At 40.4% G+C, this 23,223-nt stretch overlaps 1 protein-coding gene across 1 annotated transcript in view; it reads right to left on the reverse strand.

Annotated features, from left to right (window-relative positions):
* The window catches only part of JAM2 (junctional adhesion molecule 2), a 70,803-nt gene extending 47,855 nt beyond the window's left edge, over positions 1 to 22,948 (reverse strand). Inside the window, exons 1-3 of the mRNA XM_077760200.1 lie at positions 22,943 to 22,948; positions 18,065 to 18,149; positions 13,302 to 13,439 (exon numbers count right to left, since the gene is read on the reverse strand). Of these exons, the coding sequence (XP_077616326.1) occupies positions 13,302 to 13,439; positions 18,065 to 18,149; positions 22,943 to 22,948 (229 nt within the window). The remainder of the gene's footprint in view (positions 1 to 13,301; positions 13,440 to 18,064; positions 18,150 to 22,942) is intronic.
* Between the last annotated feature and the right edge of the window lie 275 nt (positions 22,949 to 23,223).

The following is a 23,223-nucleotide window of genomic DNA, read 5'->3' on the forward strand; positions in this document are numbered from 1 at the left end:
CATCACTACTGAGCACATTTCAGTATCTTATCATCAAAGATCGTAGGTGAATGTATGGAAAGGCACAAGCAAAGAAGACATGACTTGTTTGTTCACATAATTAGGCCTCTAAATAAATATAAATTCTATTAGAGAACTATGATGCAGGCTTTCTTCCACTAAAATGAAGAGGTTTAGATGGGATGGGAGGTGAAGTGAAACTCCCACCTCTGATAACATCTACATTCTCTGGGTCACGAATTCATGGTGTATTTGGAGTAAGTGTTATCCTGCATAGAAATAGCTTCTGACATAAATGGCTACAAGGAGAGTGTGCCTAAGCTGCTGACACAGACTCAGGCTGCCAAGAATGCCTCTACTTCTTTCATTCTTCCCCCATGGCCAGTCTTCTAGAGAGAATCCTTACAGCGTTGGAATCTTCAAGGTTAAAGGAACTATGGGAAAGTAAGTCCTATTTGGAACTCATTTGGAACTTGATATTAAGTTATTAATGACATGGATTTGAACATTAAATGAATATTTTAGAAAGTGTGAGCAATTTTGAAATGTGCTTGAGTTGGTACATTAAATGCTGGATATGCCCTTACCTTATAAAAGAAAAAAAAGGCCGTTGTTGGGAAGAGCCAGAGGGTTCACATAAGAGGCTTGACTGGACTGCCCTCCATTAAATAAATGCAAGAGAAAAGTTTTTAATTTTAGGAATTTAATCAACTCTTTTTCACATTCACCTTTTCTTGCCATCAGTCTACGACTGTCACTGCGTTCATCTAATGGGTACTTTTACATTTAGGGAATAAAATATTAAAGTCCCTTTCAAAGGAAATGAACTCAAAGGTTCACGCTACATTATGAAGAAAAATGTAGCTGTTATGCAGATTTACTAATGGACTTTGCTATATAACCCAGGATCTTGGAGTTCAGTTAATGACAGGGTGTTTTGTTTGTGTTAAGGCATTTTTTTTTCCGTTAGTGTGAAATAGACTAAAAAGGGGGCAATTTAGACAGAATTTGGGTTTCTTGTACTGACCACCCTGGTTAAGGTGTAGAGCTTAAGAGAGCATTTATGTCAGAAATTTCAAGTAGACTCACTCTGGTCTATTTATTCTTTCATTGAACCAGTAGACTCTAATGCGAATTGTCCAACAAAACCCAGGTGAAGAAAATAAATATTGGATTTTCAATATATTTATCATATTTCCTCTTCTTCTGTTTTATGGGCTTAGTTTTTTATTATGACAATTTTCTCTCTTTTTTTTTTTTAAAGCTTATTTATTTACTTTCCGAGAGGGAGCACACATGTGAGGGTGTAAGTAGAGAGAGCACATGTGAGGGGCAGTGAACAAGGGAGAGAGAGAATCCCAAGACAGCTCTGCACTGTCAGTACAGAGCTCAATGCAGGGCTTGAACTTATGAACCGTTGAGATCATGACCTGAGCTGAAATCAAGAGTCAGACACTTAACCACCTGAGCCACCCAGGTGCCCCTAAAGATTTATTTATTTAAGTAATCTGTATGCCCAACATGGGGCTCGATCTCACAACCCTGAAATCAAGAATCTCATGCTCTACCAACTGAATCAGGCAGGCTCCCCTATGACAAATTTTCAAATATACACAAAAGTAGAAAGAACAGAATGATAAACTCTATATATTCATTATTTGGATTCGACACTTGTAAAGACTGCCCCATTTACTTCATCTATCCTTTCTGTTGTTGAGGGATTTTAAAGCAAATCACACACTTCAATCACTTTTCTTTATTATTTCAGTAGGTATCAATGCAAATTAAAGACATATAGCTACAATAACATTAAAATAACAAATTATAAGTCATTCCTTAGTATAATCTAATACCCCACCCTAGTCAAATTCCCCTAATATGTTATTTGAATTGGGATCCACATTTCAGTATTACACTTGCTTCCTAGGCTCTTTGTCTTGTTTTGTTTTTAATCCAGAGCTAACCTGCCCTTTTCTCCCTTCGGCCTTTATTTTTTCCTTCCATGACATTGAATTGTTGCGGAAAAGTGGTCAGTTATTCTGTAGAGCAACCCACTTTGTAAGTTTGTCCATATCTTTAATTTGTGTATCTATCTTCCTATAAAGAGATGATAGCTTGGTTGGAGGCTTGATCCAAATAAAGGTCAATTATTCTTTTTTCTTTTTTTTTTTTTGAGGGATGAGCATAAACATTACATAGGGAATGCTGTGTGCTTCTTCTTTATCAGACAATGTTTGATTGTCCTACTTTTAATGATGCTAAGATTAATCAGTAGTTTCAGGTGATAACAGACTCGGTCCTTCCATAGACTCCCAGTAGTGGGGATAATGAGTCAGAGTTAACATGTAATTTTTGTACATATTGCTGAATTCCTCTCCATAGCAGATATTTTTCCCTACACAGCGCATCAGCAGTGAGATTGCCTGTTTGCCCACAGCTTCAATAGTAGAGTATGCAGATGAGATCTGTGTTTTTGCTAATCTGGCAGGGAAGAGATGTTAACTCTGTGACAGTTTAATTTGCATTTAAGGAATGTTGAGTGCAGTGTCATATTTGAAGAACTATTACAATTTTTCTTCTGGGAACTCTCTGGGGTTTGTGTTATATGTGCACAATATTTTTCTATTTTGTTCTTTATGTTTTTATTTTCTTTCCATTTTTAGGGCTTGTTGTACATCAGTGACAATACTGTTCGGTTGAGATTTAAATTGCAGACATCTTTTTTCAATTAGTCATTTGTCTTTTGACTTGTGTATGGTTGTTTTTTTTCATGCAGATGCTCTTCTGATATATACTCTATAGAAGAATGTATCCATGCTTTTGGTTTTTTTTTGGGGGGGGGCAGTGAGTTTATTACTCACTTACATTTAGGTCTTTGATCCATTTGGAGTTTATTCTCATGTACATTGTCAGGATCAGGTCCATTTTCTCTCCAATGGCTACCCAATCATAACGATATTTGTTAAACATTCTCTATGGTTTGAGAGGCTAGTATTTTATAGATTAATAGAAATATAGATCTCACATCTAAACTGAATTTGCAAATGAACTTGAGCCAATTTATATTCTATATTCTATTCTATTGGTCTGTCAGTCTATTCATGTGGCAGTCCCACAGAGTTTTAATGATAGAGGTTTTACCAAGGGCTATAATATGAGGCCACCACCTCCTCCTTTCTGCCCCAGGGTAATATTACTCATTTTTCATTATCTCATTTGTTTGATATTTATTTTATATATTTTATAATTAACATAATATATTGATACAGAAATACGTGTATATAATCCATTACAAAAAATTATGTTGGGGCATATGCTCCTTTTAAGAGAAGTAGGCCATGGAATAAAAAGAAAGTCTGAAGGACCAGTGTTGCAGGTAGTGCTTCTCAAACATTTCAACCTGCTCATTAGATTTTCTGGGGGGAGTAGCGCAATACCGCTGAATTTCTTAGGATGCATCGAATCCTGCCATTTGCAATGAGACGATACCCTTGGACCTTCTTGATGAGACATCTGGATCCAGAAAAAAATTTTCCCTGCTAATAAGCAGGTGTCAAGATCCAACAAGAAGATATGGTTCCTGGACAAGAATGCCTAGGAAAGTCATCTTTGGTTTGGAAAAAAAGACCACTTTATAAGGCCCCCACCAGGGGTGCCTGGGTGACTCAGTTGGGTAAGCATCCGACTTCAACTCAGGTCATGATCACACGGTTCGTGGGTTTGAGTCCCGTGCCGGGCTCTGTGCTGACGGTTAGCTCAGAGCCTGGAGCCTGCTTCAGATTCTGTATCTCCCTCTCTCTCTGACCCTCCCCCACTCATGCTGTTTCTCTCTCTCTCTCAGAAATAAATAAAACATTAAAAAAAATTTTTTAAGCCCCCCCTTCTCTTTTATTAAACTTTTACCTACTGTGGGACATGGGTTGCTATGATATCAATTGAGTGGCAAAAAGACTGGACAGTGAGGGGACGATCTGGAATCCCTTGGTCTGGAGAGTACTTTACCACTCTCTAATATCCTGTATTGTGTTTTATCTCAGGCAACTTGTGAGGAGGTATTGTTTGACTCATCTGAATTTTTAACCAATGCTTACTAATTCAAGAGGAGCTTATATGTTGTTGTTTTTTTGTTCTTACAATACAAAGAGGCATCAGGCAATCAGTAAAATTTCTTAAAACTCTGGAAGGCAGACTATTTTGTCTATTACCTTATAACCCTAAACTCTAGAGAAACCATAGTTAATAGGGGAGGAGAGAGTTCTAAGAGCACTAAAATTATGCGTTCATTAGGAAATATTCATTTTATGTGTCCTGGGACTTTTGTTATTAAAATGTTACTTTAGGGGCACCTTGGTGGCTCAGTTCGTTAAGCATCAAACACCTGATTTCAGTTCAGGTCATGATCTCATGGTCGTGAGATTGAGCCCTGTGTCAGGTTCCAAGCTGTGTGTGGAGCCTGCTTAAGATTCTCTCTCTCTCTCTCTCTCTCTCTCTTTCTCTCTCTCTCTATCTCCTCTCTCCTCTCTCCCTCTGTCCCTCTCTCCTGCTTGCACTTGCTCTGTTTCTCAAAAGAATAAAAAACAAAAATTTTTAAATGTAATTTTAAGAAGCTAAGAAACAAACGTTAAACTCCAGATTACTTACTTACATTCAATGAATTACTAGAGAACAATTAGGTGTCAGGCACGATTCTAGAGGCTATAGACACAAAGATGTGTTGTCTCTGCCCTTAAGAAACTCACGATCCAGAGAGAAGCACATGTAAACATGGGAAGGGCACAGCCTTTAATTACCATAAGATAACCCAGAACACACTAATATCACTGGGAATGTAATAATATGTAGTAGACTTCAGCTTTGGGGAATGGATGAGTTGGGAGGGTTAAGAGAAGGAAGGGGCTTCAGGGAGGAGTTGCATTTGGCAACTGGAGAAAATTTCAACAAGGACAACAGAACAGCAGAGAAGATGGCTAAGAAGGAGAAACACTGTATCCAAAATGGCATAGTTGTTTACTCCCTAACACACACAAGGCACCAAAGCACTTGACTTGTTCTGCAACCCTAAGCATCGCATGGGGCCAAAGCCCAATGATCCAGGGCTCCAATCAGCTTATGTAGGATTTTTATCCTATTTTCTATGACATAGCCAACTGCATGTTTAGGTTATTGGACAGATAGACACTTGAGTTACTGTTCGTGCTACTGTGGGAGTTCTTACCTCTGATTAGAATCCGTTCCTATTTGAAAGTGCCTCTTGAGCATTTTCTAAAACACGAGCACAATTCTCCCTTTTCAAATTTAGCACTTTTCCAGTAGCTCAACATGTTCTCTTTTTATTTGCGGTCATTACTTCTTCTTTGGTCTCCTTTAAAAATAGCATGAGTTTGCACTTGTCTGTAAGGCAGCTAGTGCTGGTGTCGGTTTTCTCTGGGCGTTGGCCTTTACACTTTTTTTGGACTTTTTCATTGCATCGGAGTTGGAATTTTTCCCTTCCTAGATTTGGTCACTGGTCTGGGAATGGATCTCCTTCTGTTTTGTTATATCCACTTTGTTTCACTACTTTTTCTTGGTTTTCTGTATTTTACCTTAAGGGATTTTTTTTTTTAACCTTATGGATATTTAAGGCCTCTGTGAGATGCTATCAAGAGTCCTGTTTGTAACAAGTAGCTTTGGGTTGTGGCTTCATTACTAGGAAAAATAAAGCTTTGCAGGAAGTCACAGAATATCATACATAATATGATTTGGTTTGTTGGAAGGGCAGAACAAGAAGCACAGTAAATTTTTTTTATTTTTTTTATTATTTAAATTTTTTTAACATTTATTTATTTTCGAGGGACAGAAAGAGACAGAGCATGAGTGAAGGAGGGGCAGAGAGAGAGGAAAACAGAATCTGTAGCAGGCTCCAGGCTCTGAGCTGTCAGCACAGAGCCCGATGTGGGGCGCGAACCCACGAACTGTGAGACCAGGACCTGAGCCAAAGTCGGAGGCTTAACTGACTGAGCCACCCAGGTGCTCCTAAATTTTTATTTCTTTTTAAATTTTGATATTTTATTTTTAAAGATATGCTCTTATATGCTGGAACTATATTTTTCCCCAAGTTTTCTGGAACTATATGCAAAAAACTTAAGAGTGGGTTATCTGTGAGGAGTGGAATAGAAGTCTGGGGGGCTGGAGAGTTATTTTTCATCTTATAACCTTCCTGTACTGTTTGAACTTATCACATACATACACTGTTTTTAGTTAAAAGTGTAAGTAAATGCATTCAACAATGATCTATTTTTGTCTTTGATTATGGCCATAATGTATTTGGCAAGTTTTTACAGTGTGGGCAAAGCTAAAACTAAAAACAGCAGGTGACTATTTTGACAAAATGAGAGTGAGTGAACTAGAAACACCCAGAATAATGGAGTAAGACCAAGTCAGGCTTTTTCACTCTTCACCAATATAAAAACAGCTCAGTCCCAAACTGTCCCTGTAAACAATTTTGAAAACTGAAACAGAAGAGAAAATCTAATGAAACGAATAAAAACTTGAGGCCACGGACTTAAGAAAGTGAGAAGGAAAGGCAAAATTTGTCAGTTAAGCCCTAAAACTCCTTTCTGTTAAGATCACAAGGATTCTTGCTCAGGGCTTTTTGAGCCAAGGCCATGGAAAGCTAAGAGTTTAGCTCTTGAAACACCTTCATGTGACCAGGTCCAGGAGTTCTTTGCTTCTCTGCTCATAAAATGTAGGAACGATTCAAACTACAGAACATTTCCAATCCACTCACTGGCCTAAAGGTCCCGAGTAGGATTTTGTTGTCCTGTTAGCAGGCATTCATTTGAGCACACACATTCTCTCCCTCTCTCTCTTTCCGAATATCTCTTTCTGTGTCTCTGCCTCATACATGCACACACCCTCACGTACTTAGTAACACAAAAGGCTACTTTTCTCCACGATCAAATGCAATCCAATCACCCTTCCAAGGATGGTAACATAAGAAATATGTAAAACAATACTGAAAGAAGACAAACCCAGGGGTGGGAAAGAGAATAACATTGAAAAATGATAAATAGTAGTCCCCAAAGCTACGGTTTCATGCCTAGATGTTGGGAGCTGAACAGAAACTTGGAAACATTTGCAGCATACACAATTTTTAAAAGTCCCTTAAAAACCTGTGAACAATTTTTTTCCTCAAATCCCTGATTAAATTCAATTGACTAACTACATTTCAGATCTAAAACAATTTTCCGTGAGTGTGTGGGTTCGGCTCTCGGCTTTGTCCAGCAACGCTGAGGGCGGCAGAAAGAATTACTCAAGACTCCATGCAAGTGAAGAGAGGTGAGAGGAAGGCTAAGGAAAGTGTCCCCGAGCTCCTCTCAAGCTCCCGTATTTATTAGGCGTACATCAAAGGGAAGATATTGCATCATATGTCAGTGGCCACATGCACGTGCTTCCCAAGACTACAAAAGAGCAGTACCGAAAGCAGAGTAGAGAACAAGATAAGATATTCCATAGATAACGTGGTCTAAGGAATTCATGAGCACAGGTAAGACCTGACTCCTATAGACCATTAACTAGATACTGGTCAGCTGTTTTCAGCCGGGCCAGAAAGCAGTGTAATGCGTTCATTATAATCTCCTTAACCAGGACACAGCTCTTTGATTTCCCACATGGGGGAATAGAAGTGTCTAATTATATATGTGCATGCATAGATTTCAATAAACCATATCAAGAAAATGCTGATGAAGTAATAGCCTGGACCTCTCCAATAACATCTAATTGGGTTCCTCACTTCAACTTCCCGTCCACTCATCTTCCGTATTCTCATTACTCCATCCAACATGTTCTCTTTGAAAATCATATCTAACTGATATTCAGTGATGAAAAGCCTTCAATGGCTTACCCTAGTCTTTAGGATAAATTCGGAATCCTAAATATGCCCCACAAGGCCCTCTGCCACCTGGGTACCGCCTTTTGCACACACACACCCCCATCCTTTGCGTTGTGGCCATAAGGAATTTCTTCCATTTCCTGTTTGCCCTTGCCCAAGCACCTCTGGGCAACATTATTCCCTCCGTATCTGAAATGATGTCCACTCTCACTTTGACTTGCCTAGAATATTCTTTTCATGTAGATACACAGATAGGTATACATGTGTATTTTGTAATAAAAGTTAAATTTTTTTTAAATTCTTCAAATAATGAAAGTATATAAAACAAACTGCTTAAACTAGTTTAATACTTAGGAAACATCCTATTGTTGGTGTTTAGATAGGATTCTCATAAGTGTAAGAAATCCATTATAAATGATAACATGAATGTTGAACTCCACTGTTTGGTAATGTTGTCAGTAATAACTGTCCCAGTTGTCTAAAGTATGCTATACATGCGTACACATTTCATTCCCCCTACGCCTCTGGGAAGTAAGTCTATTGTTGGGATTATCGCTGGTACAGATGGGTGAATGGACACACAAAGAAATCAAATAACTTGTACACGGTCAGACAGTTAGTGAGTGAGTGAACACAGAGCTAAGCGTCAGAGTGTGTGTTCATTACTGCTACAGTATGTGATCTGAAATAAAACTCAAAAGATACAGTTCCGTATCACTACGCATTATAATTTAAAGATAAAAGTTACAGGAGCTCCTGGGTGGCTCAGTGGGTTAAGCGTCTGACTTCAGCTCAGGTCATGATCTCACAGTCCATGAGTTCAAGACCCGTGTGGGCTCTGTGCTGACAGCTCAGAGCCTGGAGCCTGCTTCGGATTCTGTGTCTCCCTCTCTCTCTGCCCCTCCGCTGCTTGCACTCTGTCTCTTTCTCAAAAATAAATAAACATTTAAAAAAATAAAAAGTAAAGGTAAAAGTTACAGTTGATCCATGGGATCTAGAATATTCTTGGCTACAACAATGATTACACTGTTCCTGTGCACATCCTAATTTGGGTTGGTGGGAATGTCTCCCAGAGAGGTCTACATCCTCATCCCAGGAACCTGTAAACATGTTATCTTACATGGTAAATAGGAATTAAGATTGTAGATGGAATTAAAGTTGCTAACCAGCTAACTTTGGGATGGATAGCTTATCCTGGATTACCTAGGTGGAACCAATGTAATTATAAGGGAACTTTTAAGTGGAAGAGGGAGGCAGAAGAGGGCGACCAGGTTTATGAGAGCCTGGCACTGCTGGCTTTGAGATGGAAGAATGGGGCCAGGAGGCGGTAGCCTCTAGAGCTAGGAAAAACAGCTTGGAGGCTGACTCTCCCCTAGAACTTCCAGAAGACAAGCTGTCCTTTGCATGCTTTGATTTTACTTTTTTTTTTTTTTAATGTTTATTTATTTTTGAGAGAGAGAGAAAAACAGTGAGGGTGGGCGGTGGCAAGAGAGGAAGACACAGAATCCCAAGCAGGCTCCAGGCTCTGATAGAGCCTATCAGCACAGAGCCCGATGCGGGACTCAAACTCGGGAACCCACGCGAGCATAACCTGAGCTGAAGTCGGAGTGATCCTCAGCTGATTAATCCACCCAGATGGCTCAAGCGAACTGGGATTTTAGCCCAGTGAGACCTCTTTCAGACCTCTGGCCTCTAGAACTTTATGATAATAAATCTGCGTTGTACTATTTGTGGTCATTTGTTTCTGCAGCAATAGGAAGCTAGTACAGTTGGGTTGTTTTTCTGAGTCCTAGTCATGATAGGAGTAACACCTCCCAAGAAAACAGTACCCAGTTTTAAGTTTTCTTTCTCTGCTTCTGTCATAGAAAGCACTTGACCTACATTCTGATTCCCTTTTTCTATCCTCGCCTTCATCTTCCTCAAAGCATCAATCTGGCAATAGTACTCCACAGTGCTATGGGACAAAAAGGTTATTTTAAATAATGGCCTTTACAGAGATCTTCTGGTCCAACTTCAACAAACACAGCAGCCAACAAGGCCGGCAGGAGGAAACCATTGTGATAGAAAACGGGTAGAGCAAACATACCTACATTCACATAGGCTCCTCTCATTAAACTGCTCTGGGGGAAAGATAAAGGAGGGTTCTCAGCCACGGGGAACTTATTGTTCTCTTTATGCTGACTTTTTGTTTTAGATGTCTTTTTGAATGTCATTTCTGTCTTAGTCTTAAAACGGTTATCAGGTCTACCAGCAAGCCCAATGTGACCTTTACGTTCATCAAATAATTAAGACCATGCCAGAATGGAGGCAGTTCTCCTCCGCAAATTGATTATAATGCTTTGTTCTTAACAATGTTTACAGAGGGCAGGATTTTCCTGGCACTGGTTCCCTGGCGTGCTGTTTTGGGTCAGTTCCACCACTGGGGCAGACAGAACCTTGTGATTTTGCAGAAGATCCAGATTTCTCCCCACTCCACAGTGCTTATCAGTTGATGAGAGATTACAGACTCAGGCCAAGTTGCCTGGCTTCAGTTCCAGTCCAGATTTGAGGACCAGCAGCTATCAGCCATGCAGTATTAAGAACAGCACACTGCTCTCATTCACACTTAACTCCTTGGCTTAAATGACACCTAAGAGAAATCTGGCACCTCCCCTACCTAGAATTAGGGCTTCATGATGTATACCACAATCATGAATTCCATCCATCCATTTCTTTCATTTATTCCACCTCATTGTCTTCATATCTGATGAACCGGTATCTATTTACACTTACTATTAGCCAGGCACTGTGCTTAGCACTGTATGTACGCAGTGGTGAGCAAACATGAAGAAATTCCTCCCTTTGTGGAGTTCCAATATTAATGGTAAAGAAAAATACAGTTCCACTAAACATGCAAATAAATGTCCATATATCAACAGGTACACCGAAATCATAGTTTAAATAACAACAGCAACCACAAAAATCTTCCAGACTACTAAGAAAAAGATGAGAATTGAGACAAATAGAAATGAAAGAATGGAATAAGCATGTCACATACAAAATATATAATAGGATCACGGGTACAATTATATTTGAGGTGGATATTAAGAAGATGACTATATAATTAGAGCCTAAGAAATCCACAAAGTCTTTCCCTGAATGAAGACAGTGGAAAGGGTTCAGTGCTTGGATACAAAAAGAGAGAAGTCCAATGATCTATGGAACAAATTCTCAGATCCTCAAATCCCAGTTTCATTTATTTCCAGCCTCCATAAGTGAGCTTTCCTGAGCCCGGGGGTCATTATCTGTAAGCTGAAGATATGTTCTGTCATGTGTGTTTTTGAGAACTTACAAAGAGAATATTTTAAAAAGTCCTTGGAACAGTGGCTGATATATACATAGCCTGTAATACCCAGGTTTTGGATCTGGAGTGGATTGTGGAGTGAAACTTAGCCCTGAAGTTCTTGTGTTTGAATAGCACTCTGAGAGCATATTGGTTTCTAATACCATTCTCCAATAAAAGGAGAGAAATGGCTGATTTCTCCTGAGAGAAATGGCTGATCCTAGGACTAGAGCAGGAAATATACAAGATCAGCCTGAAGCATTTTGTGTTGCCAGAAAGTAAGGAAGCCCTAACAACAAACAAAAATGCACATATATATTTATATAATGATGGGGTTACGTCAAAGGATACAGAAATCACTGGAAGAACTCCCAATGGCCAAAGCTGGAAGAATTTTAGCACTAAATAAAATCATAGTAGACTATAATCCAAAGTATAAAATAAATATTCACAAGCCCATCCCGATACAAAAATCATGAGAAAACATCAGAAAAATACCCATTCAGGGGCATTCTACAGTGTACTTCACCAGTACTCCTCAAACTTGACAAGGTAATAAAAAACAAGGGAAGTCTGAGGAACTATCAAAGCCAAGAGCCTAAGGAGACATGACTACTAAATGTTATACGGTATCTTTGAATGAGATCCTGAAATAAAAAAGGACATTCGGTAAGAATGAACGAAATCTAAATAAAGTGTGGACTTCAGTTAACAATAACATATCAAAACTGTTTTATTAATTATGACAAACATATCATACTAATGTAAAATATTAATAAAAGGAGAAAGTGGATGTGGTATGTATAGGAACTCTCCATAGTATCTACACAACATTTCTTTAAATCTACTGGTATAAAATAACAAAGTTAACTTTTAAAAAAAACAAAGAAAAGAAAACATTCTTGCAATGCCAGACTTTTAGGCATCCTGGGATCCCCACACACACCAAATCATTCCTCCCTTAGAGTCAGCGTTAGAGGAGCCAATAGTTAGATTTAATCAAAGCCTGAAGAAGAGGTTATTCTGCCCCTTTGATCCCTGAATAAGAATAGCAGAGTACAACCATTTTCTGTTTTTAATTAGTGACAATTCTAAAGTCAGTCTTTTTTAATTTGAAATTTAGGATCGTCAACAAAATACATAACTTTCTCAGCAGTTTTGTTACAATTGCTCCAGTCTGTCTCTTTGTTGCCCTTCTTCATTACTTCATTGCTTTTGTGTGTTCAACACCTGATACCAATTGATATTCAAAATTGCATAATGGTTCTATTGTGAAGCCTTGCATTATTTTCTATCCTATGAATCAGCAGCGTAAGCCCCTTCCCTGAGACGACTTGTGTTCCTCCCCCAGGAACAAAGCTCACATCACCTTGAGTTCAGCAATACTCACTCTGGCAGTAAGAGCGTGAGAAAAAAGTCATTGTATTATGGTATTAGACACTTATCCGGCGGGTCATTTTAAATAGTATATTACCAGAACTTGAATAGCAACAATAACCCATTCTGTTAAAATAATTTTTAAAAAATAAGAGGAAAAAAAATAAGGCAAAGTAAAAGGAGGATTGCTTAAGTGCTTAAGGTCTATTGCAATTTCCTCCGTTTTCCTAAAAAGTTAACGCAAAGAAAACAAAATAATAGGAAATGTTCCCAGGATTTTAAATCTCATGAGCCCAGAATCCGTTACAATCCTGTTTAGAACCATCCCGTGAAATTGGCTTTGGGACGTCCCCCCGCTACCGGTTCATTCAGTTTCTGATTCTTTCTAGCAATCATTCCGCGGGAAGTCCCCTGAGGACACAGCAGCCAGCCGGAGTCCCCAACCTGACTTCGTAACCGACTGTAGACGTGCAGGTGGCGAGGATAAAAGTGATTCTGGCTCAGCAGCCACGAATTCTGCTCATCCGCTGCCCCACAAGCGCACTGCATTGCACCCGTACAGCTGGGAGCCTCCGAAACCGAGGAAACTCTAACCCTACCTGCCCCCTTCTCTGGTACTTAAGAGGGTGGCCAGCCCTGCCTCCCCGTGATGCCATCTTGAGATCTTAGCATCTTAGACGTCGTTACTGAGTTTTGCATTCCGTTCGCGTCCCCGGGTCTCTGAAAACTTACCCCAACTTTGCAATAAGAGGACTGCCTGCTGGTACGGACTCTTAATTTTCTCGAACCAGAACTGACAAAATCGGATGCTATTTACAAATAAACCGAAGATGCCCGCGCCTGCCCGCACCCGGACTCCCGCTCNTCCCGCTAGAAGGCAGGGCTCCGATTTTAGCAAGAGCCTTGGCTCCTTCTCAGTGTGAGCTCTGTGCTCTTTGGCGAGTTAAGGTGTGTTTTGTGTTCTTTGCTTTTCACGTGTCAGAGTTGGAAGTTCATCTAACGGGGTGAAATATTTATTATGTTTCTTTCCAGTTACATAACTGCTGCCTGTGGAGTTTTCCACATGTTAAAACTCTACAGCTGCCCTTTGTCAGGTTTATTTTTGGTCTACTGTGCTTTTAAAAGGGAAACCCATTATGAATGCTCTGTTGCCTGCTTTAAAATTGACCTGCACTTATACTGCACACACTCCAAGGGCTAAGCAGACAAGTTTTATATTTGCTGCCAGGGACCAAAAATATCTGGTGCATTCAAGAATAGTGACAGGTCTGGAAAAAGACGCCCATTCCCAAGAGAAGAAATTGTGACACATCAGTTGTTTCAAAGGTAGAATAATGGATAAAGTTCTGAATAGAAAACAGTTGATTTAGTGGTGAGGAATTTAGCTCACTGGACAAAGGCGACCAGAGTTTAGATATGCAGAGCTGTGAGGAATGAGACATCCTTGCTGTTTCCTTGGTGACAGGGATGGAAGCTCAATACTCAAGGCAGGAGAGGGGCAGAGGACCCAGAAAGTCAAAATGGCAAAAACGTAAGAGCTACACTCCAGTCAAGCAAGGAGAGGGGACACGGATTTAACAACACACTTTTATGCCAGTTTTTCTGGGCAGTAATCAGAAAAATAGAATGCTTTCCAAGAGAAGCTGTTGGCATTCTCTCTTCTCATTCATGCCACTATATATCTCTTTTGCTCCTCCCTAAAGATGCCCACAAAAAGGCATACTTTTTTAAAGTTCTGTGACATCCTATGTGAATAATTGATTCACTCAATTATTGTCATCAGTTAAAGCATTTGTCAAATAGCTACAGCATGCTGGATGCTGGTGTAAATGATGAAAAGACTGAGTCTTTGCAACTAATGAACTCACAGTCTTGAGAGAGAAAGTCCCATCTGGAAAGATTTCTTTAATTTTTTAAAATTCTTTTATAGTTTATTTTTGAGACAGAGAGTGACAGAGCACGAGTGGGGGAGGGGCAGAGAGCAAGGGAGACACGGAATCTGAAACAGGCTCCAGGCTCTGAGCTGGCAGCACAGAACCTGATGAAGGGCTCGAACCCACGAACACGAGATCATGACCTGAGCCGAAATCAGACGCTTAACCAACTGAGCACCCAGGCACCCCTGTAAGGATTTCTAATATCCTATGATAAGTGTTGTGGGAGAACAGAAAATAGTAACAGCACTTTTTACTGAGCGCTTTCTCAGTGGGGAAGTCTGGTTAGTGCTATGTTGAATCCCCCAGCAATGCTGTAAGGGAGAAAATGTTATCATTCCCGCTTTGCAGATGAGAAAACTGGACTGAGAGATGCCAATGGCTTGTTCAAGGTTAAGAATATGGAGATGTACCTCTCTGGAAGGGTGGGTGCAGGGCTTTACTAGGCATGCAAAGCCATAGATGTTGAAAGAAAGAAAATAAGCAAAGGGCATTCTAGGTAGAGGAAAGAGCAAGATCTAAAGCTGGGAGATCAAAAATTATGGCTTGTTTAGGTAAAGCAATGTTCTACAGTGCCAGCTATACTGGAGCAGAGGAAGTGACAAGAATGAAAAAAGGAGCTGGATTATGAGAGTCCCTCAGTGCTGTACTACAGACTCTGGACCATATTCTACAGTTAAAGAGTTTTTGAAAGCACTAGGGTAGGATATGAAAAAAAAAAATCATATTTTAGAACTGTGCTATCCAATATGGCAGCCTCTAGATCCATGTGACTAGATTTGAATTCAGCCAAATTTAAAATTCAAGTCTCCAATCACACTAGCCATATTTGATGTTCTCAATAGCAACATAGGGGGTAATCACTAACCTATTGGCCAGTGCAGATATAGAACATTTCCATCATTGCAGGAAGTTCTACAAGACATTGTTGCCTTCGAATGATGACTCATATGGAAATGTAGAGTGAAGTAGTGACAAGAGAATCAGAATGTTAGATAAGACTGAAAACTATTGCAATATTCTGAGAAGGAGGTGAGGCACGAGGTAAATGGTCACCATGGGAGAAGTAAAGAAGCAAGTAGAGTCAAACAATATTTCGGAAACCTGGTTAGCAAGATTGTCATCATTTTAGGTATAAAGGTGAGAAGGGGGAGGGGGTAACTGAGATTTTTAGCCTGGGTTGGTGTATGTGGTGGTTATAAATGGCACCTTAATTGAATAAGAAACATAGGGAGTATACATAGTTCTAGCAGATTTGGAATGAGTTGGCAGTTTGCCAGAATTGCTCACAGAATTCAAGGAAACTTACTGACTTACTGTTCACTGTTTATTAAGAGGATGCAACTAAACAGCCAGAGGAAGCGTTATCTAGGGTGAGGTGTGGAAGGGTCCCAAGCACAGGAGCTTTGGCCTCGTGGAGTTGGGGTACACCTTCCTCTTGGTATATGGATACATTCACCAACCTGGAAGATCTCTGATCCCTATAGTTTAGGGGGTTTTATGGAGGTTTCGTCAGCTAGGTATGATTGATGAAATCATTGGCCATTGAAGATTATCTCTGTCTTCAGCCCCTCTGCCCTCTGGAAGTGTGGGCTGGGGCTGAACATCCTAACCCTCTAATCATGTCTTGGTCCTTCTGGTAACCAGCCCCCAACCTGAGGCTATCCAGGAGCCTCCAGCCACTAGACACATCTCATTAGCATTCAAAAACCCTCCTCATTCTGGAGATCCCAATGGTCTTAGAAGCTTTTGTATTAGGAAACAGGGATTCAAATCAAATATTATAACAAAATATGCTCCTATCAGCCCATCACTCGAGAAATTACTAGGATTTTAGGAGCTCTGTACAGGAACCAGGGATGGAGACCAAATATATATATCTTATCATATCACAATATCACACTATACAGTCTGCTGATTATGCTTCTTGGCATTTATCCAAAGGAGCCGAAAACTTATATCCACCCAAAAACCTGCTCATGGAAGGTTGGAACAGCTTTATCCATAATTGTCAAAACTTGGAACCAATCAAGATGTTCTTCAGTAGGCAAATGGGTAAATAACCTATAGTACATGCAGGCAGTGGAATACTATTCAGAGCTAAAAAGAAAGGAATCAGAAAAGACCTGGAGGAACCTTAAGTGCATATCACTAAGTGAAAGAAGCCAATATCCCAAATGGCTACATCTGGTATGGTTCCGACTATATGACATTCTGGAAAAAGTCAAAACTACAGTGGGGGTTGAAATATTGGTGGTTTTCAGGGATTAGGGGAGACAGATCAATAAGTGGAATACAGAAGACTTTTTTAGGGTAGCGAAGCTACCTACACTACATTGGTGAATACATGTCAATATATATTTGTCCAAACCCACCCACAGAATATACATCACCAAGACAACCATAATGTAAACTGTGGACTCTGGATGATTATGGTGTATTGGTGTCACTTTATGAATTTAACCAGTGTATCATTCTGGTGGGGGCTGTTAATAATGCGGGAGGGGAAACTCTCTGTGACCGTCTGCTTAATTTTGCTGTGAATTTAAAATTGCTCTAACCATCCCCCCACACACACAGATCTAGTAACAAAATTAAAACAAACCAAAAGAAGACTGAGAGAAAGATCACAGAAAAGAGCAGTCAAGAAAGCGTGAGAGGAAATGGGAAAGAATTAGGAGCAAAGGTGTTTACGGCGTCACTTGTCAAAAAAAGAGGGCTGAGAATGTCTCCTGCGGTTAGCAATTATGAGGATATTGACCACTTGGACAATAGAGAAAAACAAGCCCCCGTCGAAATTTTAGAAAAAATGCAGAGATATGTGTTCCATACCTAACAAGGTATAAAACTAGTGCATGGGATAAAAACAAATATTGAAATGATTACAAACATCAGCCAGTGGATGCGGGAAAGGATAGCAGTGGTTAATTCTGCGTCAGCGAGCGGTTGGGAGTTGGTTTCATTTATCTCTGATTCCAAGAATGCCTGCCTCGAGGCAGCATGGAGAAATTTGTCAGGAGGCTTGGAGAGGAAGTGTGGGAGTCCCTCAATTTCCCTTCTATTCTCTGAGCTAAGTTTGGGCTCCCCCTGTCCCCACATGTCATAATTACTTTTACCCTGACACTATAAACAGTTTTGTCAGGTCAGCATACATGGGGACCCTGGGGACTTGGGGCTTTGGGACATCTTACCTTTTTTTTTTTAATTTTTTTATGTTTTATTTATTTCTAGGAGAGAGAGAGAGAGAGAGAGAGAGCGTGAGCAGGGGAGGGTCAGAGAGAGAGGGAGTCACAGACTCTGAAACAGGCTCCAGGCTCTGAGCTGGCAGTCAGCACAGAGCCTGACGCGGGGCTCGAACCCACGAACCGCGAGATCATGACCTAAGCGAAAGTCGGACGCTTAACCGTCTAAGCCACCCAGGCGCCCTGGACATCTTACCATTTTTTGTGGTTTCCACCCACCCTCATTCTGAATTCAAGGTAATGTTGATGAAGTGTTGAGGCACATTTCCTAAAATGAGCAATGGAGAGAAGGCTGGGTTTAAATTGAGTGACTTCTCACAACATCTCAGATTTGGTATTCCTGTGTTGGATGGGTTATTTTTCTTCATGGGTGTGGAGACGATGCTGGAAAGTGTGCCCACACTCTGCAATTTACAGAAAAGAATGGGGGAAAAAGTCTTTCATTTCCTGAACCACATAAATTCCCAAGTGTCTCTCCTATAAATTTTAAACTGCGGGTAGAATATAAGGTCTTTAACTAATGGGATTCTTATTACTGGTCCCTCAAGTATTATCTCCTCAGATCGCTTTCTGGAAGAAGCCTCATTTCCATTCTGATATGCATACAAGCACACTCAGGGCTGTATTCAAACCACATCCCTTTCCAGCCAGATAAACCTACTCAGAGAACCCGTGGTGTTTCTCCAGCATGTAGCCTTCCATACTGTCCCAAAGTGACATCTTTCTTCAGATACATTATAACCAAACTTTCTTCCAAGAAAAACAAACAAAAACCCTCACTAGCTTTACCTGGTTCTAATTACTACAAGCAGGAATATCTTTCACATTCTTTGCTCTCAAATTATTTAACATCGCTAAGGTGATTCTACATGCCAATTAGATGAAATTCGTCGGCAATCAGCCAATTATTAATACTTTCATTTATGAGAACACATTTATCATCAACTCAATGGTTGGCTTCTTTATTGAATGACAATTAGCAGTTTCATAAAGAATTAGATAATATAAAAATGATTTTTTTTGTCCATGAAATTTCCTTGGGGGAGGAACTAGCATCTAATTAACATTTGCTAGGATCAGTGAAGAAGGGGGGACAGGCATCTATTAGTCTATAAGCATGGGATCCTAACACCTACAACTTGGAGCGAACTTAGAGATAATTCACAGTTCCATTCCTCCCTCCATTCTCTCCTTTTTCATGTCACAGTTAAAGATGATAGATAATGAGACCCAAGGATGAAATGACTTAATCAAGATCACATGGCTAGATAAAAGAGCCAGGCCTGGAATGGATACTAGTGATATTTTGGGGTGTAGTCCCCAAAAGAGTATGGATCCCTCTGCATTGGCTGGGAACAGGTTTGCCTTTCTGTATACAACTCAGCCCAGTTATTACTTGATTTTCCCCCAGGTTCCCTTGCCTGGGATGACTACACTTAACATATGTGTATGCCCTTAATGAAAGAGAGAGTGGGGAAGGTAAGAACTCTCCACTGAGTTTCAGGGAGCACTAGCGTCTCACTCAACATCTTGGATCTGGGGCAATACAGCCCAGAAGAGAGGATACTGAGAGAATTTGGGCAAGATTCAGTGATCTCTCAATTTGGTCACTGCTCTCCAGAACACTTCTAACGATAATGATACTGATTAATTGTTAACATTTATTAAGCACTACTTACACCTGACACTGTGCAAACCCCTTCCTAGGTGTCATCTAATAAACAACTTTGGGAAGAGGTGCTATTATTATCTTACAGGTGAGAAGAAAGATGTAAGAAAACTAAGTCCCTGATTCAGGACTAGGCTAACTAGGAAATAATGGAGCCAGGTTTAAACCCAAGTTTGTTGGACTTCAAGACCCATGTTCTTAACTGCTAAGGTATCTGAAAAGATGGACTACAGTGGAATGTGTTTCTCTCTTTCCCTAGGATGGAAAAAAAGAAGATATCATCATGGGTATTATCACTTGATCGCTGTCATAATAATGACATCTTCATTTGTTTGACTTCTGTTTGAGATTTTGCATGTTCCCTTTGGATCTCCACAACACCCCAGTGATGGAGCAGGTGAGAGGTAAAATTATGCATATTTTAACAGCCCTATCTCTAACTGACAGATATCAGTCTGAACTTAAGAAACTCCAGGGGTGCCTGGGTGGCTCAGTCGGTTAAGCATCTGACTTTGGCTCAGGTCATGATCTCATGGTTCATGGGTTCGAGCCCCACATCAGGCTCTGTGCTGACAGCTAGCTCAGAGCCTGGAGCCTGCTTCAGATTCTGTGTCTCCCTCTGTCTCTGACCCTCCCCTGCTTGTGCTGTCTCTCTCTCTCTCTCTCTCTCAGAAATTAAAAAAAATAATAATAAAGTTAAGTTAAATTTAAAAAAAGAAACTCCAGATGCCAAGCCAATGGAAGTATCTCATTTCTGTATGGTTAACATTCAGGGTACCCTGTGTGACCTGCTGGGTAGGCATAGGCAGCCTGGGCACAGGGGAAGCACGTGTTGGAAGCACGGTTGGCTATGATAGGGTCCTACTCTGTCTTGTTTTTAAAGGAGACCTAGGGACTTAGGTCCCACCATTGGTAGTGAGCCCAAACCATCTGTCTCCAAAGGCCCTGCTATTCCCCATTCCCTTGCTTCAGCTTTTTGTGTATTCTAATGTTTTTATTTGTTTATTTTTGGGAGAGAGTGAGAGTGAGAATGAAAGAGAAAGAGAGAGAGAGAGAGAGGAAAGGACAGAGAGTGAAAATCCCAAGCAGGCTCCACACAGGGTGAGTGCAGAGCCCAGCACAGGGTTGTAACCCACAAACGGTGAGATCATGACATGAGCCGAAACCAAGACTCAGAAGCTTACCTGGCTGAGCCACCCAGGGGCCCCACTATTGTTCATGTTCTAATGACTCCTTAATCAACATGTCCCCAGCTTAGACCTCTCAAAGTCCAGATCAGTTTTCTCTGTTTTTAGAATATCTGTACATAGATGGGCCACTCAAAATCAATTTAAGTTTATATAAACATTTTTAAATTAAAATCAAGTCTAAAATTGAGATGATTTCATTAATTCTTCACCCCATCTCATTTGTCTCCGCCTTTTTTTTTTTTAAACCTTTCTCCGTCTCTTCCAACCTTTCTGTCTTCCATTACCTAATATGAAACCAGCATCTGCTAGAGGCCAACTGCTGTGCTAAGGATAGGGGACACAATGAGGCAGATTAAATGACAGTGTCTCATCTCTGGAGATGTAGGTGAGGGAGACAGACCTCAATCAGGCAAAGCAAGCTTGCACTCTCAGGGAGCTATTAACGAGGGTTTGCTTGGTTGGGAGGTCAGGCTTCTCTGAGGAAGTGATACTTTGCCTGGAATCTGAAGCAAGTAGGAGAAGACAGGTGGAAAGAACAGTCTATGACAAGGAAACATCACGTGCAAAGGTTGGCAGGTGGGGCTGTAGCAACAAGGTTGCAAAGGAGACTGATGGAGACCAGGGAGTGCCTGCTACATAAATCCTTCAATGGCTTCCAGCAGCTTTTAGAATAAATGGAGAATTTCCAACAGGGAATAAAGCCCTGTTTTTGTCATCATGCTTCCCCAGGGACTTTGCACACGCTATTCCCTCATGCACTTGGATCTTCATTCTTTGTCACCCTGCCCCCGATTTTGGTATTACCCAGCATTTATTAAGTATTTATTAAGCATTACCCTAAACTCTTTTCATTTTGTCTATTTTGACTCTCATAACAATCATATTAAGTAAGGAAAGCTATTATGTCCATTTTACAGGTGAGGTCATTGCTACAGAGAAATTGAGCAGCAGGCCCAGAATCATGAGTCTGTGAGTGGTAAGGTGAGCTTTGGAGCAGCACCTGGCTCACTCCAGACTCAATTTGCTTAACCATTATGTGCACTGCTTCACATATACTTCCCTCTTATGAGGTCAAGGTCTACTCATTTTTCTGTCTCTGCTAAAATGCAATTTCCTTAGGAAACTTCCCCTGCCCTTCCTGATTGGATCAAATCCTATACTGCAAGCTCCCATTACCCCCTTCCTCTTTGGCATCCTAGCTGGGATTTTAAAGTCAATTAGACATAAAAAAATATATATATATATGTATATGTATATATATATATGAAGTCAATTAGTCATAACCAGTCACCAGTAGTAGACTGTGGATCCCATGAAGGCAGGGTTTGTCTGACTTTTAGTTCATTATTATAGTCTCTTTTACCAAAAAAGGGCTTGTTAGTTATTTATTAAATGCTCAATAAATATTTGGCTACTAGATGAACATACTATAGATCCACAAGTCTTGGACAAGAATGTGTTTGTACTGTTGGGTTTTTTTAACCTAATGACTTAGTCTCTTTCTTTTAAATTTTTGTTTACATTTATTTGTTTTTGAGAGAGACAGATCACAAGTAGGGGATGGGTAGAGAGCAAATGAGACACAGAATCCGAAGCAGGCTCCAGGCTCTGAGTTGTCAGCACAGAGCCCGACATGGGGCTTGAACTCACAAACTGTGAGATCATGACCTGAGCCAAAGTCAGACGCTTAACCAACTGAGCCACCCAGGTACCCCTAACTTAGTCTCTTTAGGATGCTATAACAAAGTACCAGATACCAGGTGGCTTACAAACAACAGAAATCTATTTCTCACAGTCTTGGGGCCAGAAGTCTAAGATCGGGGTGTCAGCATGATCAGCTTTAGCAAGGATCCTCCTCCGGGTTGCAAAGAGCCAACTTTTCAATGTATCCTCACATGGCAGAATGAGAGCTGGCTGCTTCTCTGGCCTCTTTTTTTATAACAGCACTAATCCCATTCATGAGGGTTCCACCCTTACGACTTAATTCCCTTCCAAAGGCTCCAAAACGCCACCACATTGGGATTAGGGTTTCAACTTATAAATTTTGAGGGGACACAAACATTCAGTCCACAGCACCTAACATGATCTTTTTAAAGTCACTAGTACCTCTAAGCTTCGATATCCCTATATCTGTCTATATCTGTCAATATGCCAATATCTCTACATGCCAGTCTCATTGCTGAATGCTCTATTTTCATTCTCTCCTTTGACTGCACACTGGAGGAAGTGAGGGTACGAATGAGGTCCAAAAACTTGACTCAGGCCACCCAGTTGGTCCATGGCAGAACAAAAGATGACTCCATGTCTGCCTGTATCTAAAGCCGTGACTCCACAATACCGCCATGGCACCTCCACTCCTGTAACCATCTTTCCAAGTCATCAGTCTACTCCAGCATCATGCCCTATGGCGTCCTTGCAATTACTGTAGGGATATCATAATTATTTAATAGATTCATATTTTGTTTACATTGAGGTGGTTTTTATTTTTTAACATCACAAAGTATGATACACATTCTTATATAAATGTCTCCTAAGTCCCCACTATTATTATTGTCTGATTGTTACCTCAAGGTAGTTGTGCATAAAAAATTCAAAAGTTTTTGATTCATGGCCAAACTG

The sequence above is a fragment of the Crocuta crocuta genome, unplaced genomic scaffold (assembly GCF_008692635.1).
Source record: "Crocuta crocuta isolate KB4526 unplaced genomic scaffold, BGI_CrCroc_1.0 scaffold369, whole genome shotgun sequence".
Taxonomy (NCBI): Eukaryota; Metazoa; Chordata; class Mammalia; order Carnivora; family Hyaenidae; genus Crocuta; species Crocuta crocuta.